Below are 16,632 nucleotides of genomic sequence, written 5' to 3'. Positions count from 1 at the left end.
TAGAAGATTGACAGCAGAAAAAGACCTCATGGTCCATCTAGTCTGCCCTTATATGATTTCCTGTATTTTATCTTAGGATTGATATGTTTATCCCAGGCATGTTTAAATTCAGTTACTGTGGATTTACCAACCACATCTGCTGGAAGTTTGTTCCAAGCATCTACTACTCTTTCAATAAAATTATATTTTCTCACGTTACTTCTAATATTTCCCCCAACTAACCTTAGAGACCAATTAGAACACACAGAGTCGGCCTCCTCCAGGTCCCGTCAACTAAGCAATGCAGGTTGGCAGGACCACGGGGGAGAGCTTTCTCTGTTGCCACCCCGGCTCTATGGAATCAACTCCCTCTCCCCCCTGGATATCCAAACTGCTCCCACCCTGCTGGCTTTCCATAAGGCCATGAAGACCTGGCTATGCCGGTAGGCCTGGGAGCCCTGAATCAACAACTACCTTGGCCACGTATATGAATGTGTATGAATGGTATGTATGCATGTTGTTGGGTTATTTTATTATGAGTCTTAATTAGGGTTTTAGAGTTTAGATTGTATTTTTAAACTTCTTTTTATTGTTTTGTAATTTTCTATTGTTATAAGCCGCCCTAAGTCCTTCAGGATTGGGCGGTATAGAAGTCAAATTAATTAAATAAATAAATAATAAATAAATAAATAACACATACAATTTATGTAGAAACATAAAACACATATAGTTTTATGTAGAAACTATAAGTAGACGACATAATACAGTCAATATTTAATCCAAGAATTGCTAAATAGGGATTTGTGCAGGATAGAAAAATTATGAAAAATATCTATTATAATAATAATAATAATAATAATAATAATAATAATAATAATTTATTAGATTTGTATGCCGCCCCCTCCGAAGACTCAGGGCGGCATACAAATGATAAAAGGAGAAGATAATAAACTAGCAGGAGTAGCCAATATCCTAAATGACAGGCTCAAGATCCAGATGGACCTTGACAGACTTGAACCTGTTTCCTATGTAAGAAATGAAATTCAATATAGCCAATAGCAAAATTGTGAAATTCTCTCTTCAAGAAAGCTTGACAGGCACAAGATTATTCTTCTAACATTTAAATACCTTTAGAGACAAAGTCCTGAAAGCAATTAACATCAATGAAATATACTTAGAACTTAAACAGAAAAAAAAAGAATTGACAACAATCATTCTAATTAAAAATAATTTCAAACCTAACAACTGAGATGCTTAAAAACCTAGCTTGGAGCGTAGTATCAACTAAACAGAAATTAAACTATGCAAATCCTTTAAACTTTGATAAAAATGTGATACGTCTCCCTTCTGGGAAGAATTTTTACAAATTTGGGATCACTGCAAAAAACATCCTGTAATAGATGTTGATGGTTGACCAATAGTCAATATAATAAGTCTAAAAGCCACAATGTCACATGTCACAACACCATCAGGATTTACATAATAACATCAAGATGCATTGTGTAGGCAGTGATATTCTCCAGGGATGGGAAGATATGGCAACTTTTTTTGACAAGAAACTCATTGCTGGTAGATTTTTAAATGTTGCCTCTTTTGTATTTTACTGACACAAAGACATTACTGTACCACTTCAGTCATATTATTGTGATCCCTCTCAAATCTCCTGCTTCAAACTTATATGTATAGTATTTATATTCAAGGAAAGAGTTCTTAACATAATTTTGTCATTCTTGGTTTTCATTGCAGCAACCGCATTGGTGTGTTCTTTTGTGGATCTAAAACTCTTTCTCAGGATCTTCAAAAAATGTGCAACCGGCATTCATCCACTGATCCAAGAGGCATTCAATTTTATTATAACAAGGAAAATTTCTAGAGCTTCTTTTTAAAATGATAGCTGATAACTGCATGCTTGGAGCAATGGAACCGCATCATTTTAAAACAAGTGTTTGTTCTCTAGTAAAGGAATCTATATATCTCTATTACTATGAAGGCAGATACTTTAAAATATCTCCAATTCTTAAATGTTATGCCCTATTAGATTATAGGCTACATGTTTTATTATTTCCTGTAAATCATTAATAAGAATCCTCTGGGAATAGAGTGGAGTATAAATTTTTAAAAATAAAATAATGCAGAAACATAGACATTAAGACTTAAGTTTTCTGTCTTATCGTTAGCTTTGAATATGACACAATTTACATGCAGATTTCATCTCAGGAGACGCATAAGCATAAGAGGCGGGGTAGCACAGTGGTTAGAGTGCAGCACTGCAGGCTTCTTCAGCTAACTGCTAGCTGTAGTTCAGCAGTTCAAATCTCACCACTGGCTCAAGGTTGACTCAGTCTTCCATCATTCCGAGGTGGGGACTCAGATTGTTGGGGGAAATAAGCGGCATATAAGTCTAAATGCTATTGCTATAAGAAGAGCCTGGCTGGTGACATATTTGATGACAGTCTCTGCAATAACCAAAATGACTTGGATAGAGGTTCTCAGTATTCTCTCCAGAGCTATCAAACTCCTGATCCACGGACAGGATGCATCACACATTGGCTATACCCATGCCCAGTTTAGTGAAAGGGAAAATAGTCCTGATACATCATTGTTGTTAAGTGATGCTGCCATGATAATATGAGTTTGACACCCCTGGTTTAGCCTATCTGCAAAGCTAATCTATACCATACCCTTTAAAATATGAATCTTACCCTTACCCTGTATCTATGTGCAGCCTGCCATCGAAACATAGTATTCCTGATCATAATAAAATAATTTGAGGTTTATTTGTAGCTATTTTCCATTCAAAATAAGGTAGAGATGGTCCTCGACTTACAACCGCAATTAAGCCCAGAATGTATGTTGCTAAGTAAATTAAGATATTTGTTAAGTGAGTTTTGTCCCATTTTACTATTTGTCTTGACACATTTTTAAGTGAATCACATTTGTTAGTAACACTGATGTTAAGTGAATCAGGTTTCCCCATTGACTTTGCTTGTCGGAAGTTCACAAAAGGGGTCAAGTGACCCTGGGACACTACAACCATTGTGTTAAGGAATGTGCAGAGTTATCTCTGAATGGTCAAAGATACACATACACAGAGGAAACATGGAGGTCTTGCTGATATGCAGCTGATAGCTGAGATTCAGTAATACAATCCAAATACATTAAGTGTATAAAATATTATTTACTTTGGCAAATATCTTAGTCAACAATAGTCTTAATCATAAACAGTTAAATCAGTCAATACATCTTAATCAATATACAATACTACAAGCTTACTTTTCCAGCTTACAATAAACCATCGTTTGAATACACAGTTCTTACTACAGCATAGTTATATAGACACAACAGAAATAGCAGAGAATAGCAGAGAATGAGTCATGCTTTTGACTCCCTGTTATGGCAATCTGTAACACTATCTCTTAAAGCAATAGTGAAATCATACATTGTTGGTTTGTTCTATATATTGCCAAACCCAACTAGTTATGCACATAGTACTAACACATTGTAAATGCGAACCAGTTACCATGCATTCAAACTTAAGCCACATGACCATTAGGATGCTGCAATAGTCATAAATGTGAAAAATGGTCATAAAGTCACTGATATAACTTCAAATGGTTCGACTACTGCAATGCTCTCTACATGGGGCTGCCTTTGAAAAGCATCCAGAAACTACAAATTGTGCAAAACGCAGCCGCGTGAGCAGTCATGGGCTTGCCCAGACACATGCCTATCTCTCCAACACTCCAAAATCTGCATTGGCTGCTATTTGGTTTCTGGACTCAATTCAAAGTGTTGGTGATGACCTATAAAGCCCTACATGGCATCGGACCAAAATACTTACAGGACCGCCTTCTGCTGCATACATCCCAGCCGCCGATTCGGTCCCACAGAATTGGCCTTCTCCAGGTCCTGTCGACCAAACAATGTCGTCTGGCAGGGCCTAAGGGTAGAGCCTTATCTGTGATGGGCCCGGCCCTCTGGAATCAACTCCCCCTGGAGATTTGTACTGCCCCCACCTTCCTCACCTTCCATAAGTGTCTGAAGACCCATTTATGCTGCCAGGTTTGGGACCATTAGATTCTTGCCCACTGGCCAATGAATGTGTTGAGAGAATGTTGAGTGTATGGAATGATTGTATTTTTATGTTTTTCTGGAGTTTTAGATTTTTAATTAATTAATTGGATTCAAGATATTGTGTATTGTTTATTATATGTTGTGAGCCACCCGGAGTCCTCCAACAGCAAACAAAATCAATGAGGGAAGCCTGATTTGATTAATGATCACATGATTCATCTAACAGCTTTATGGGCATGGTGCTCACCTTCACTTCTTGGCTGAGGGAGCCAGCATTGTCTGAAGGCAATTGCCATAGTCATGTAGCCAGCATTGCCATATGCCAAAGGCTCATAGAATGGTGTTAGATTCCCATCAAAGTGGTATGTATTGATCTACTTGCATTTACATGTTTTCCCACTGCTAAGTGGGCAGAGGGACTGGGCAGGTAATGAGAGTTCACTAGGTTGCATGGAGCTCAGGACTTGAATCTAGGCTGTCAGCTCTCCAGCTGACAAGTTAAGCAGCTATAGTAGCTGATACATCACATTGTGTCAGCCTCCATGCTGCCTGTTAGCTTTGGCTGCCATAGAAACAGGGGGAGGGAGGAGGTTTAGGTATTTGGGAGGAGGGGGGAAGCAGTGCTGGAGGTGTCACCTTAGGTGTCTGCCTGGAGAGTTAGGGAGGAAAGATCTCATCATATACTAACTCAATCTGTATAGTCTGGAGGACAGAAGGAAAGGGGGGGACATGATCGAAACATTTAAATATGTTAAAGGGTTAAATAAGGTTCAGGAGGGAAGTGTTTTTAACAGGAAAGTGAACACAAGAACAAGGGGACACAATCTGAAGTTAGTTGGGGGAAAGATCAAAAGCAACGTGAGAAAATATTATTTTTCTGAAAGAGTAGTAGATCCTTGGAACAAACTTCCAGCAGACGTGGTAGATAAATCCACAGTAACTGAATTTAAACATGCCTGGGATAAACATATATCCATCCTAAGATAAAATACAGAAAATAGTATAAGGGCAGACTAGATGGACCATGAGGTCTTTTTCTGCCGTCAGACTTCTATGTTTCTATGTTTCTACTACTCAGCTGAATGGACATATTTATAGCCTGCTCAAGGTCAAGAGTTTCTGCAGACCAGATGCAAAGGCTCCACCTGAAGATGAGAGAGATACTGAGAGAGAGAGAGACTGAGAAAGAGAGATTGAGAGAGAAAGAGAGAGAGAGAGAGAAAGAGACTGAGAGCGAAAGCGAAAGAGAGAGACCAAGAGAGAAACCAGGATGTGTACATCAACAAATTTGTAAGGCAAGAAAAATCCACAGAAATCTAAAAACTTATTATCGAATGCTACAGTTTTTTTATTTGGGGTCTGAATTTATGGGGAAGGTAAAAGACATCTTTGTAGCAAGAAGATGCATCTTTATTTCCAAATAGTTTTCATAGATGTGTGCATATGTAAAAATGATTAATGTAAGCCATAGACTGGGACCATGAAGCAAATGATGGATGAATCTGTGCGGCTTTGCCCCAAAGCGATCCCCTTTCCTAAACCACAGAGTTACTTGACACATTTTAAATATATATTGATATGATAAAGGGGAGGGAGAGAGGGAATGTATGTGTGAGAAAGACAGAGAGAGAGACAGAGACAGAGAGAGATATCAAACAATAGGATGCTTGTATGGAAATTATTATCCACTGCTGCTCGATAAAAGAAAATAGATGATCATTTCCTGTCGATCTTGAATGATTACTTGGATGGTCCTATATAAGAAGTAACAACATTATACTCCTATACTACCAGCAGTGAGTTGTTCCCTGTTGAACCCGGTTCTAAGAACCAGTAGCACCAGTGGCAGGAGGCTCCAAGAACGAATAGCAAAGCGTTTTAGAATTGACTACTATATATTGCTATTTCCTGCTTGCCCCCATTCCTGCAGAATGAAATAAAATGTAATTTAATAGGATGGGATGGGATGGGGTGGGATGGGGTGGGATAGGGTAGGGTAGGGTAGGATAGGATAGGATAGGACAGGACAGGACAGAATACAATTCTTTATTGGCCAAGTGTGATTGGACACACAAGGAATTTGTATCAGTACTTAGTGTGTCTCCTGCAACAAGACCTAATGTCTTTCTCCTAGCTCAGCATGGCTTTTCCCCACTGCTTTGATTTATTCTCACTTTTGCAAATCACTGTGCTACACGACAGAAGATGCTTTTAGAGCCCTTGTGGTAGTTCAGTGAGGAACAGAACTGTTATCGCTGCAAGAGGCAAATTTCACTGGCATCGAGATAAGTGTCTGAGAAAAAAAGAGAAAGAAATGGGAGGAGGCAGAGAGGCAAGGTTGAAGCACTCGAACGAAGGAAGATCGCTTTCTTACCAATGCCATTAAACTCAAAAAGGATAATAGGAAAAGCATGTGGAGTACCCTGCTTGAGGAAGAAAAAACATTTTATACGTTAGTTAAGATAATAGGAGAATACACACATTGTTATATATTTGCATCAGATGAGATTTGATATATACCCACATACCTATACCTATACCTATACATATGCATACATACAGTGGTATCTCTACCTACAGACTGTCACCAGATCAAACTCTTCCCAGACAGATGGACAAGTACGGGCCCCAGTCACCTCGACTGACTCATTGATATAGTAGATAATGTATATTTTTGTGTGCCTGTGTGTAATATGGCATATATACATGGAATTAAATAGTATATTTTGGATGTTCAGTAATAGTAAATAGATAGGGAAATTGTATCTCTTTAAGGCGAGGAGAGGCCAGGCACCCTAACCCTAAATCTAAGGCAAACTCTTGATGTGAGTGTCATCAAGATGGTCACCTTTAAGTCAGTCACATGACCTTTAAGCCACCACCACCCGTCACATGATTTTCAAGTCACTCCCACCTGGTCACTTGGCCAAAAAGCCACACCCACAAAATAAGCCACATCCACAGTGTAGTAGTAAATTTTTTTGCAGCCCTTCACTGCCTCCAACATTATCCGCCTTTCAGAAAAGGCAGAACTTTTCCAGATATCTTGAGGACCTGATACTGTGTTTGGGAGTTTTTAATTGCCCAGGTAGTCCTCGACTCAAAACAGTTCAGTTTGTGACCATTCAAAGTTACAAAGGCACTAAAAAAATGACTTATGACCATTTTTTACCCTTACAAGCTTGCAAGCATCCGCATGGTCACATGATCAAAATTCAGATATTTTGAAACTGAGTCATTTTTATGACTTTGCGATGCCCCGGGTCATGTGACTCCTTTTGGGACCTTATAAACAAAGTCAATAAGGAAGTCAGATTCACTTAACAACTGTGTAAACTAGCTTTACCCTAGCAGTAATTCATTTAACAACTATGGCAAGAAATGTCATAAACTGGGGCAAAGTTCACTTAATAAATGTCTTATTAGAAATAAAATTTTTGGGCTCAATTGTGGTCATAAGTTGAGAACTGCCTGCTTTTATGTTTTCTGTTTGCCATTTTTTAAGCTGCCGAGAGTCTTTTTATTGTGGCAGGATATAAATTTGATTGATAAATAAACAAATAAAAAGCTACTTAGAGCTGTAGATCATGCGTGCGCAATTATTGTAGAGAAATGGTCATTCTTTATTATATAAAATTTTATCAATCTATGAATGAGAAGCAGTTACTTACACCCATATATGCTTGCTGCTAGAGTGGTGCCTTCTTTTTTATTTTAGTTATTGTTTTATTCATCATCTTTTTATTCTGTTTTAATAAATAAAACAAATGAACAAAGTGTGCCTGGAAATACTCTTGGGAGAATTCGAATGGAAAATATAGGTGAGTAAATTGGAGGTGGAGTAGAAACCATGAGAAGGTTAGTGTTGCTTTATTCACTGGGCAGTGAAGTGCAAACTGCATCTTTGCTTTTGACCAGGTCATTGAGAAAATGCATGAATATGAGAAATAAGATATCAGTATATTTGTTGGTTTAGAGAAAATATATGACAGAGGGAATAGATTTGGATTAGAGAATGTTTGGGGCAACTATGGAATTTGGGATTCTTAAATATGCCTGAATGCAGTTAGACCAGCGCATGATAGAAATAAATGCCACTCATGCCTGTCAGAGATGAAATCTTTAGTGAATGGTTCACCGTTGAGCAGAGAGGAAAAGTGTAACCTTCCCTTGGCTGTTTATGTATTTATGATAAATTGTGAAGTAATGCTTGTACTTATGAGTTTGTGGTTGGAGGGCATGAATGAGTGCATAATTTTCCATTCAGACAATGCCTTATCGTTTGAGAATCTGAACGATTTGCAGCAAACGTTAGATAGATTATATTATGCAATAAAAGCATGGGGGGGGATGAATGTATCACACCTAAGGTAGAAAATGGATTGAATAATTGCATTTTATAGAAGTGGTGAAAATCAGAACAAGTAAATGAAATATGTACTTCAGAAGTGGGTTCCTCCCGATTCAGACTGGTTCGCCCAAACTGGTAGTGATCCACTGGTGATGTCACGATGACATCACAGAACTGGTTCAATTGGTATCAGTTCATGGGCACCATCCTTTCTACTGAGCATGTGCAGAAGCCAAGTTTCCGGCACTGTACATTCAGCCGCATTCTTGTTTTTGGCTTTTGGGGGGATGTTTTGGCGGGGCACTGCCAGGGGTGGGCTACTGCCCAGACGGGGGAACGCAGTGGGGTAGAGAAAATGGAGCTCCACCCCTGAGCACCCAATTTGCACTGAAAGATGTTGAAAGAAAATGCATAAGTCACGCCCACAGTGTGGTAGTAAAAATTTTCGTAGCCCTTGACTGGGCACTGAGCATGTCCGTGAGCACTTTGCGCACATGTGACCACATAGTGTGGCCACGCGGCATGAGAGGAAGAGAACCAGCAGCAAGGTAAGTTAGAACCCACTCCTGCTATACTTTATTATGTTTATTAAAATAATAATAATAATAATAATAATAATAATAATTATTATTATTATTATTATTATTATTATTATTATGTCAGTACAACACAGCAAACGAGATCACTATGCTGGATTTTGTATTTCATCACCAGTCGGGCGCTTCCCAAGCACCTAGGACTGCGTGATGTAGCGGCGAATTATGTTTGCCAATCCCAGTAAAGCGGCCTTTTGCAATTGACAGATGGAGATTTTGCCAATTCCAATGGTTTTCAAATGTCCACTGAGATCCTTTGGTACTGCGCCCAGCGTGCCAAGTACCACAGGGACCACTTTCCCTGGCTTATGCCAGAGTCGTTGCAGCTCAATTTTTAGATCTTCGTATTTCACTAATTTCTCTAGCAGCTTCTCCTCAATTCTGCTGTCTCCTGGGATTGTGATGTCGATGATCCATACTTTCTTTTTCTCCACGATCACAATGTCTGGTGTGTTATGCTTCAGAATTTGGTCAGTCTGAAGTCGGAAGTCCCACAGTAGTTTTGCTTGCTCATTTTCTACCACTTTTCCGGGCTTATGATCCCACCAGTTCTTTGCCACTGGTAAATGGTAGTTCCGGCACAAGTTCCAGTGGATCATCTGTGCCACAGCATCATGTCTATGCTTGTAGTCAATCTGTGCTATCTTTTTGCAGCAGCTGAGTATGTGATCGATTGTTTCATCTGTTTCTTTACAGAGTCTGCACTTTGGATCGTCTGTTGATTTTTCAATTCTGGCTTTGACAGCATTTGTTCTAATGGCCTGTTCTTGTGCCGCCAGTATTAGTCCTTCTGTCTCCTTTTTGAGTGTTCCACTTGTAAGCCATGACCAGGTCTTTTCTTTATCCACTTTGCCTTCAATCTTTTCCAAGAACTGTCCATGCAATGCTTTGTTCCGCCAACAGTCCATACGACATTGAGTTACATTTTTTCTGTACTGGTCCTTAGTCTGCTTCACCTTGAGAAGCTTCCCATTGTTGACCTCCATCAACGCTGACTCTTTGCTCTCCTTCACATAGTCAGCTAATGCATGCTTCTCTTCTTCTATTGTTATAATTATTATTATTATTATTATTATTTATTAGATTTGTATGCCGCCCCTCTCCGAAGACTTGGGGTGGCTCACAACAGTGATAAAACAATATACAATAACAAATCTAATATTAAAAGTCTAAATAACAATTTAACATTAAAAGCCTAAAAACCCCATTATTTAAAAAGCATACACACAAACATACTATGCATAAAACTACATAGGCAAGGGGAGATGTCTCAGTTCCCCCATGCCTGACGGCAGAGATGGGTTTTAAGAAGTTTACGAAAGGCAAGGAGGGTGGGGGCAATCTTAATCTCTGGGGGGAGCTGGTTCCAGAGGGTCGGGGCCGCCACAGAGAAGGCTCTTCCCCTGGGTCCTGCCAGCCAACATTGTTTAGTCGAAATGTGAAAACGACTAGAGTTAGTCTGTAAATATTGGTAGAAAGCAGGAAAGGAATTAATTGCAAGAAATAAGTGAAGATGAGCATGCTTCAGCCTACTTTGTTCTATGGTAGTCGGAGGTGGTTGTATCAAGCAGGAAGTTCGATGCATGTAAATATCAGTAAGAAAGCGATCTTCCTTCGTTCAAGTGTTTCAACCTTGCCTCTCTTCCTCCTCCCATTTCTTTCTCTTTTTTTCTCAGTCACTTATCTTGATGCCAGTGAAATTTGCCTCTTGCAGCGATAACAGTTCTGTTCCTCACTGAACTACCACAAGGGCTCTAAAAGCATCTTCTGTCGTGTAGCACAGTGATTTGCAAAAGTGAGAATAAATCAAAGCAGCGGGGAAAAGCCTTGCTGAGCCAGAAGAAAAACATTAGGTCTTGTTGCAGGAGATACAATAAGCATTGATGCAAATTCCTTGTGTGTCTACTCATGCTTGGCCAATAAAGAATTCTATTTTATTCTATTCTATTCCGGTAGGGAAAGGTCAGTATGGCCCTTCAGTGCCTACTACGGTATACTCCTACTTGCTGCTCGCCCCCATTCCTGTGGAATGGAATGGAATGGAATGGAATGGAATGGAATGGAATGGAATGGAATAGAATAGAATAGAATAGAATAGAATAGAATAGAATAGAATAGAATAGAATAGAAAATATTGTATTCCATTGCATTCTGCAGAAAAGGGGGCAAGCAGCAAGTAGGAGTATACCGTAGTAGGCACTGAAGGACCATACTGACCTTTCCCTACTGGATTGGTCCCAGAGGCTGGCGCAGACGTACACATGTGCAGCAGTGGGTGGGCAACACCCCAGCATGAGGAGAACTCAGCAAAATTACCAAAATCTCACATGAGGACATTCGCACGTGCAAAATTTCAGCGATTTTGGGTGATTTCTTTACTTCCGCGCATGTTCAGAAGCAAAGAAAGGCCGAAAATTGCCAAAAATCGCTGAAACCCTATGCATGCAAGCACAAGATTTCGGCATTTTTTGCCAATGTCTTTCCTTCCGCGTATGCGTGGAGGCAAATTCTTGTACGGGGGTGTGAGTGCATGCAGTGGGGGCACACTACGGGATCAGCAATCCCAGGCATACCAGGGCAGCCCAATACTGGTAGTAAGTTCTCAAACCCTTTAGAACCGGACTCAACTGGGAGCAAACCACTGCCGGTGGTATAGGGGAATAATGTTGTTACTTCCTATATAAGACCATCCAGGTAATCATTCAAGATTGGCAGGAAATGATCCTCTCTTTTCTTTTATCGAGCCGCAGTGAATAATAGTTTCCATGCAAGCATCCTTCTTTGATCTCTCTCTCTCAGTCCCTCCCCACCTCTGTCTTTCTCACACATACCCTCCCTCTCTCCCCCCCCCCTTTACCATATCAATATACTGTATATTTAAAATGTGTCAAGTAACTCTGAGGCTCAGGAAAGGGGATCGCTTTGGGGCAAAGCCTCACAGATTCATCCATCATTTGCTTCATGGTCCCAGTCTATGGCTTATATTAATCATTTTTACATATGCACACATCTATGAAAACTATTTGGAAATAAAATGCATCATCATACTACAAAGATGTCTTTTACCCTCATAAATTCAGGCCCCGAATGAAAGACTGTAGCATTCGATAATAAGTTTTCAGATTTCTGCTTGCCTTACATGTTTGCTGATGGTTTCAGTCTCTCTCTCTCTCTCTCTCTCTCCCTCTCTCCCTCTCTGTGTGCGTGTGTGTGTGTGCGTGTATAATGTTGCCATTTGTCTTATTCACCTTGTAATACAAATAGGATATTTTATACTTCAGATTTTATTGCATACATCAATAAATGCATTATCAGATTTTCCCTTCAGTGAAATTGAAATGCCTTTTTTAAAATTTAGTGTAGAACTGAACTGCATCTGGAGTAGTCATTCTTTGGATTTTCCATGGTTTCCTTTATTTTCTTTACCCTTTGAAACAACGATAAAACTTGATTGAGGATGGCATGTTCCCTATATGTATTGCACAGAGTTTATCAGTAATCCTGCTAATAAAAAAACCCAACCAACATCATTTTCAGGGAAAGAAAAAAGAAAGCAGGAATGAAACAGGGAAGACATACAGTAGAAGCTGGATAGTCATGTATGTACTGTATCTCTGTTCCCTGGCATCTCCATGTCCTAGGAAAGACATATGCCTTATAGACAACATAGATATAAAGGAACCAATGGTCTGGAGGGCATCTATGGTCTTACATGTAAAGAAAAGGCAACGTGTAGGTATGCCTCTGCTTAAAGTCCAGGAAAGAAAAAAACCCAAATCCATGCTGGTAGAGAAACGTACTTTTACTGGATAAGAACTAATAGCAACAAGTTGAAAGCGAGGTCTGAGGCAAAATGCAGAAAAAATACATATAGAAAATACAGTGGTACCTCTACCTAAGAACGCCTCTACTTAAGAACTTTTCTAGATAAGAACCAGGTGTTCAAGATTTTTTTTTGCCTTTTCTTAAGAACCATTTTCTACTTAAGAACCAGAGCCCGGAAAAATTTCCCAGGAAATTTGAGAGTGGCACGAAGGCTGGGCCAGTGTTCTGCCATTCCCCCTTTAATCTTGGCCATCTCGGGCTTTTCTGGGCTGCCAGAGGAGCCTTTCGGTGGCGCTTAAGGGGGCTTTGGCAGTCCAGAGCGAACAAAGCATTTTCCTTTCTCTGGGCGCTTGGAGAGGGAATAAACCTCTGCCAGCACCCAGAGAAAAAAAAACCGCTCGTCCTCCCACCTAAATCCCAAGCTTTTATTTCTTTCCTAATGGGTTTGCATGCATTATTTGCTTTTACATTGATTCCTATGAGGAAAATTGCTTCTACTTACAAACTTTTCTACTTAAGAACCTGGTCACAGAATAAATTAAGTTCTTAAGCAGAGGTACCACTGTAATCCCAAATCCCTCTCCTTAAAGACCCGGGCTGCCCCGATGCCCCTCAAATGTCATGTGGGCACATCTTCAAGTGAAGCCTTCACATTTCGTCTGCAGAAACTGTTGACCTTGAGATGGCTATAAACATGTCCATTCAGCTGAGCAATATATGAGGAGAACTTTCCTCCCTAACACAACCTTGAGCTGCATAAACAGAGGAATACACTCCAAGACAAGGGAGGTGCTAATACCACTCTATAATACCCTAGTTAGAGTACTAAGTACTCCACACTTAAAGTACTGCATCCAGTTTTGGTCATCATGCTACAAAAGAGACATTGATATTCTAGAAAAAGTTGTATGTTTCTCAATTCATTATTTTCCACATGCATGTATAAATAAAACTAGGTTAAAACTTACTATCCAAACCAAATTAAACATTTCAAGCAGATACTCAGTTCAAACAACTGCTAAATCTCACATCCTATTGTCTTTACTTTTCCTGTACTCACATTTTATTCCCAGAGAGCCTTTCATTTTATTTATTCAACATGGATGCTGCTCAATTCCAAATGACTTTCATGTTACCTGTGAATAACTTTCCACCTCCACGCTTGCCTCCGTTCAGAATGCCGCACAATTTCCCACACCCCAGCAATTAGGAGGTGCATGCGATGTGCCGATATACTCAGGATACACAGAGCATTTATGCATATTTCATTTTGAGAATGTTACCACTCAAATTCTAATACAGAGTCTGTTTAATTCATGAAGGATAAAGATCAAAATGCAAGTTTAAATAAGAACGAGAATGAAGATAACTGATATAAGATTATAACTAAGAAACAGAGCTGGATAGTTGACTAAAATAAAGTTCAGGCACGAATCACCCAGGGACAGTAAAGGGCAGCCAAAATTTTTACTGCCACACTGTGGGTGTGGCTTATTTTGTGGGTGTGGCTTGAAGGTCATGTGACTGGGTAGGAGTGGGTTGCCGGCCATGTGACCAGGTGGGAGTGGCTTGAACAATCATCATCGTTCAAGTGAACTGTTAAGTCCTCGACTTACAACCTCACCAGTGTCGCTCTCTGGGGGGACAATTTGCTTCGCATTTGCCGCGCTCTCCTCCCTCAGGCTGGATAGCTAGGTGAACGGGTGCTGATCAATTGTTGAGAAAAGAGTGGGGAGGAAATGGGGCCCCTGCAACTACTGCCGGTGCTGGTCTCCCTGCCGCTTTCCGAGGAGGAGGAAGAGGATGGGAGGGGGGGATAGTCAGCTGGAGCTGGGCCCACAGCTTCATTTCCGCCAGTGGAACTGTGTTCCACCCCGTCCTGCCTGATGTCCACCCCTGCCCAGGGGACTCGGTGAGGTTGTCTGTAGCTTGAGCAAATCTCCTCAGAGAAGGTGCTTAAAGTACAGTCAAACCTTGTCTTACGAACCTAATTGGTTTCAGGGGGAGGTTCGTAAGACGAAAGGTTCGTAAGACGAAACATTGTTTCCCATAGGAAACAATGTAAAGTCAATTAATCTGTGCAACCAAAAAAAAACCCGCAAAAAAACTGCTGCCGCCCGGCTGTCACCTTGTTTTAAAAGGTGACAGCTGGGCGGCGGGGCTTCCCAGCACCCCCCCAACCCCGAACTTTTGCCGAACTTCCGGGTTCGGGGTTGGGGGGGTGCTGGGAAGCCGCGCGGCTGTTTTAAAAGGTCCCAGCCGGGCTGGGGGGCTTCCCAGCACCCCCCCCAACCCCGAACCCAGAAGTTTGGCAAAAGTTCGGGGTTCGGGGGGGTGCTGGGAAGCCCCCCAGCATGGCTGTGACCTTTTAAAACAGCCGCGCGGCTTCCCAGCTGTCTCCAAACGCCGAACGTGGAAGTTCGGCTTTGGCGTTCGGCTTCGGGAGACAGCTGGGAAGCCGCGCGGCTGTTTTAAAAGGTCACAGCTGCGCTGGGGGGGCTTCCCAGCACCCCCCGAACCCCGAACTTTTGCCGAACTTCCGGGTTCGGGGTTGGGGGAGGTGCTGGGAAGCCCCCCAGCACGGCTGTGACCTTTTAAAACAGCCGTGCGGCTTCCCAGCTGTCTCCCAACGCCGAACGCGGAAGTTCGGCTTTGGCGTTCGGCTTCGGGAGACAGCTGGGAAGCCGCGCGGCTGTTTTAAAAGGTCACAGCCGCCCTGGGGGGCTTCCCAGCACCCCCCCGAACCCCGAACTTTTGCCGAACTTCCGGGTTCGGGGTTGGGGGAGGTGCTGGGAAGCCCCCCAGCATGGCTGTGACCTTTTAAAACAGCCGTGCGGCTTCCCAGCTGTCTCCGAACGCCGAACGCGGAAGTTTGGCTTTGGCGTTCGGCTTCGGGAGACAGCTGGGAAGCCGCACGGCTGTTTTAAAAGGTCACAGCCGCACTGGGGGGCTTCCCAACAGCCCCCCGAGCCCCGAACTTTTGCCGAACTTCCGGGTTCGGGGTTCGGGGGGTGCTGGGAAGCCCCCCAGTGCGGCTGTGACCTTTTAAAACAGCCGCGCGGCTTCCCAGCTGTCTCCCGAAGCCAAACGCCAAAGCCGAACTTCCGCGTTCGGCGTTCGGAGACAGCTGGGAAGCCGCGCGGCTGTTTTAAAAGGTCACAGCCGGGCTGGGGGGCTTCCCAGCAACCTCCCGAACCAAACCCGGGGTTCAGAAAATTTTTGTCTCTTCTTACGAACTTTTTTCGAGTTACGAACCGGCGTTCGGGAGGCTGCTGGGAAGCCCCGCCGCACGGCTGTCACCTTTTAAAACAGCCGTGCGGCTTCCCAGCTGTCTCCGAATGCCGGTTCGTAACTCGAAAAAAGTTCGTAAGCAGAGGCAAAATTTTTCTGAACCCCGGGTTCGTATCACGAGTTGTTCGTAAGACGAGGGGTTCGTATCTTGAGGTACCACTGTACTTGGAATTAGAGAAAAGACACCAGAGATTTCCTAATACACAATTCTGAAATCTGAAAACAACTTCATGGCACATAATCAATCACTCAATTAGTAATCTGACCTTTGGTCTAAAAAAAGCAATGTTGTGCTTGTAAAGAAAGGGGACAGAAAGAGAAGGAAATTGGCAGAGCTCGGCTTCTCTGGAAGCAAAATTTCCTGCTTGCTCAAGCTTTTGGCAAAAGACTAGAAGGTTTTGTGGAGGGAAAAGAAAAAAGAAAAAGAAACCCCGACAGTGATGTTCTTTTGAGCCTGCTTTCTGAAAAATAGATCTTCTGGAAGGCTTGTCAAGATGGCCAGGAAGCAAATTCAGT

General features: G+C 41.8%; 1 protein-coding gene across 1 annotated transcript in view; it reads left to right on the top strand.

The window, feature by feature from the left end:
* The window catches only part of NOX3 (NADPH oxidase 3), a 37,242-nt gene extending 35,390 nt beyond the window's left edge, over positions 1–1,852 (top strand). The window contains exon 13 of the mRNA XM_070740135.1: positions 1,726–1,852. Within this exon, the coding sequence (XP_070596236.1) occupies positions 1,726–1,852 (127 nt within the window). The remainder of the gene's footprint in view (positions 1–1,725) is intronic.
* The last annotated feature ends 14,780 nt before the right edge of the window (positions 1,853–16,632 follow it).

This window comes from Erythrolamprus reginae, chromosome 1 (genome assembly GCF_031021105.1).
Source record: "Erythrolamprus reginae isolate rEryReg1 chromosome 1, rEryReg1.hap1, whole genome shotgun sequence".
Classification (NCBI taxonomy): Eukaryota; Metazoa; Chordata; class Lepidosauria; order Squamata; family Dipsadidae; genus Erythrolamprus; species Erythrolamprus reginae.
Note: the sequence above shows the minus strand (reverse complement) of the source record. Positions and strands in the feature narration are given on the sequence as shown.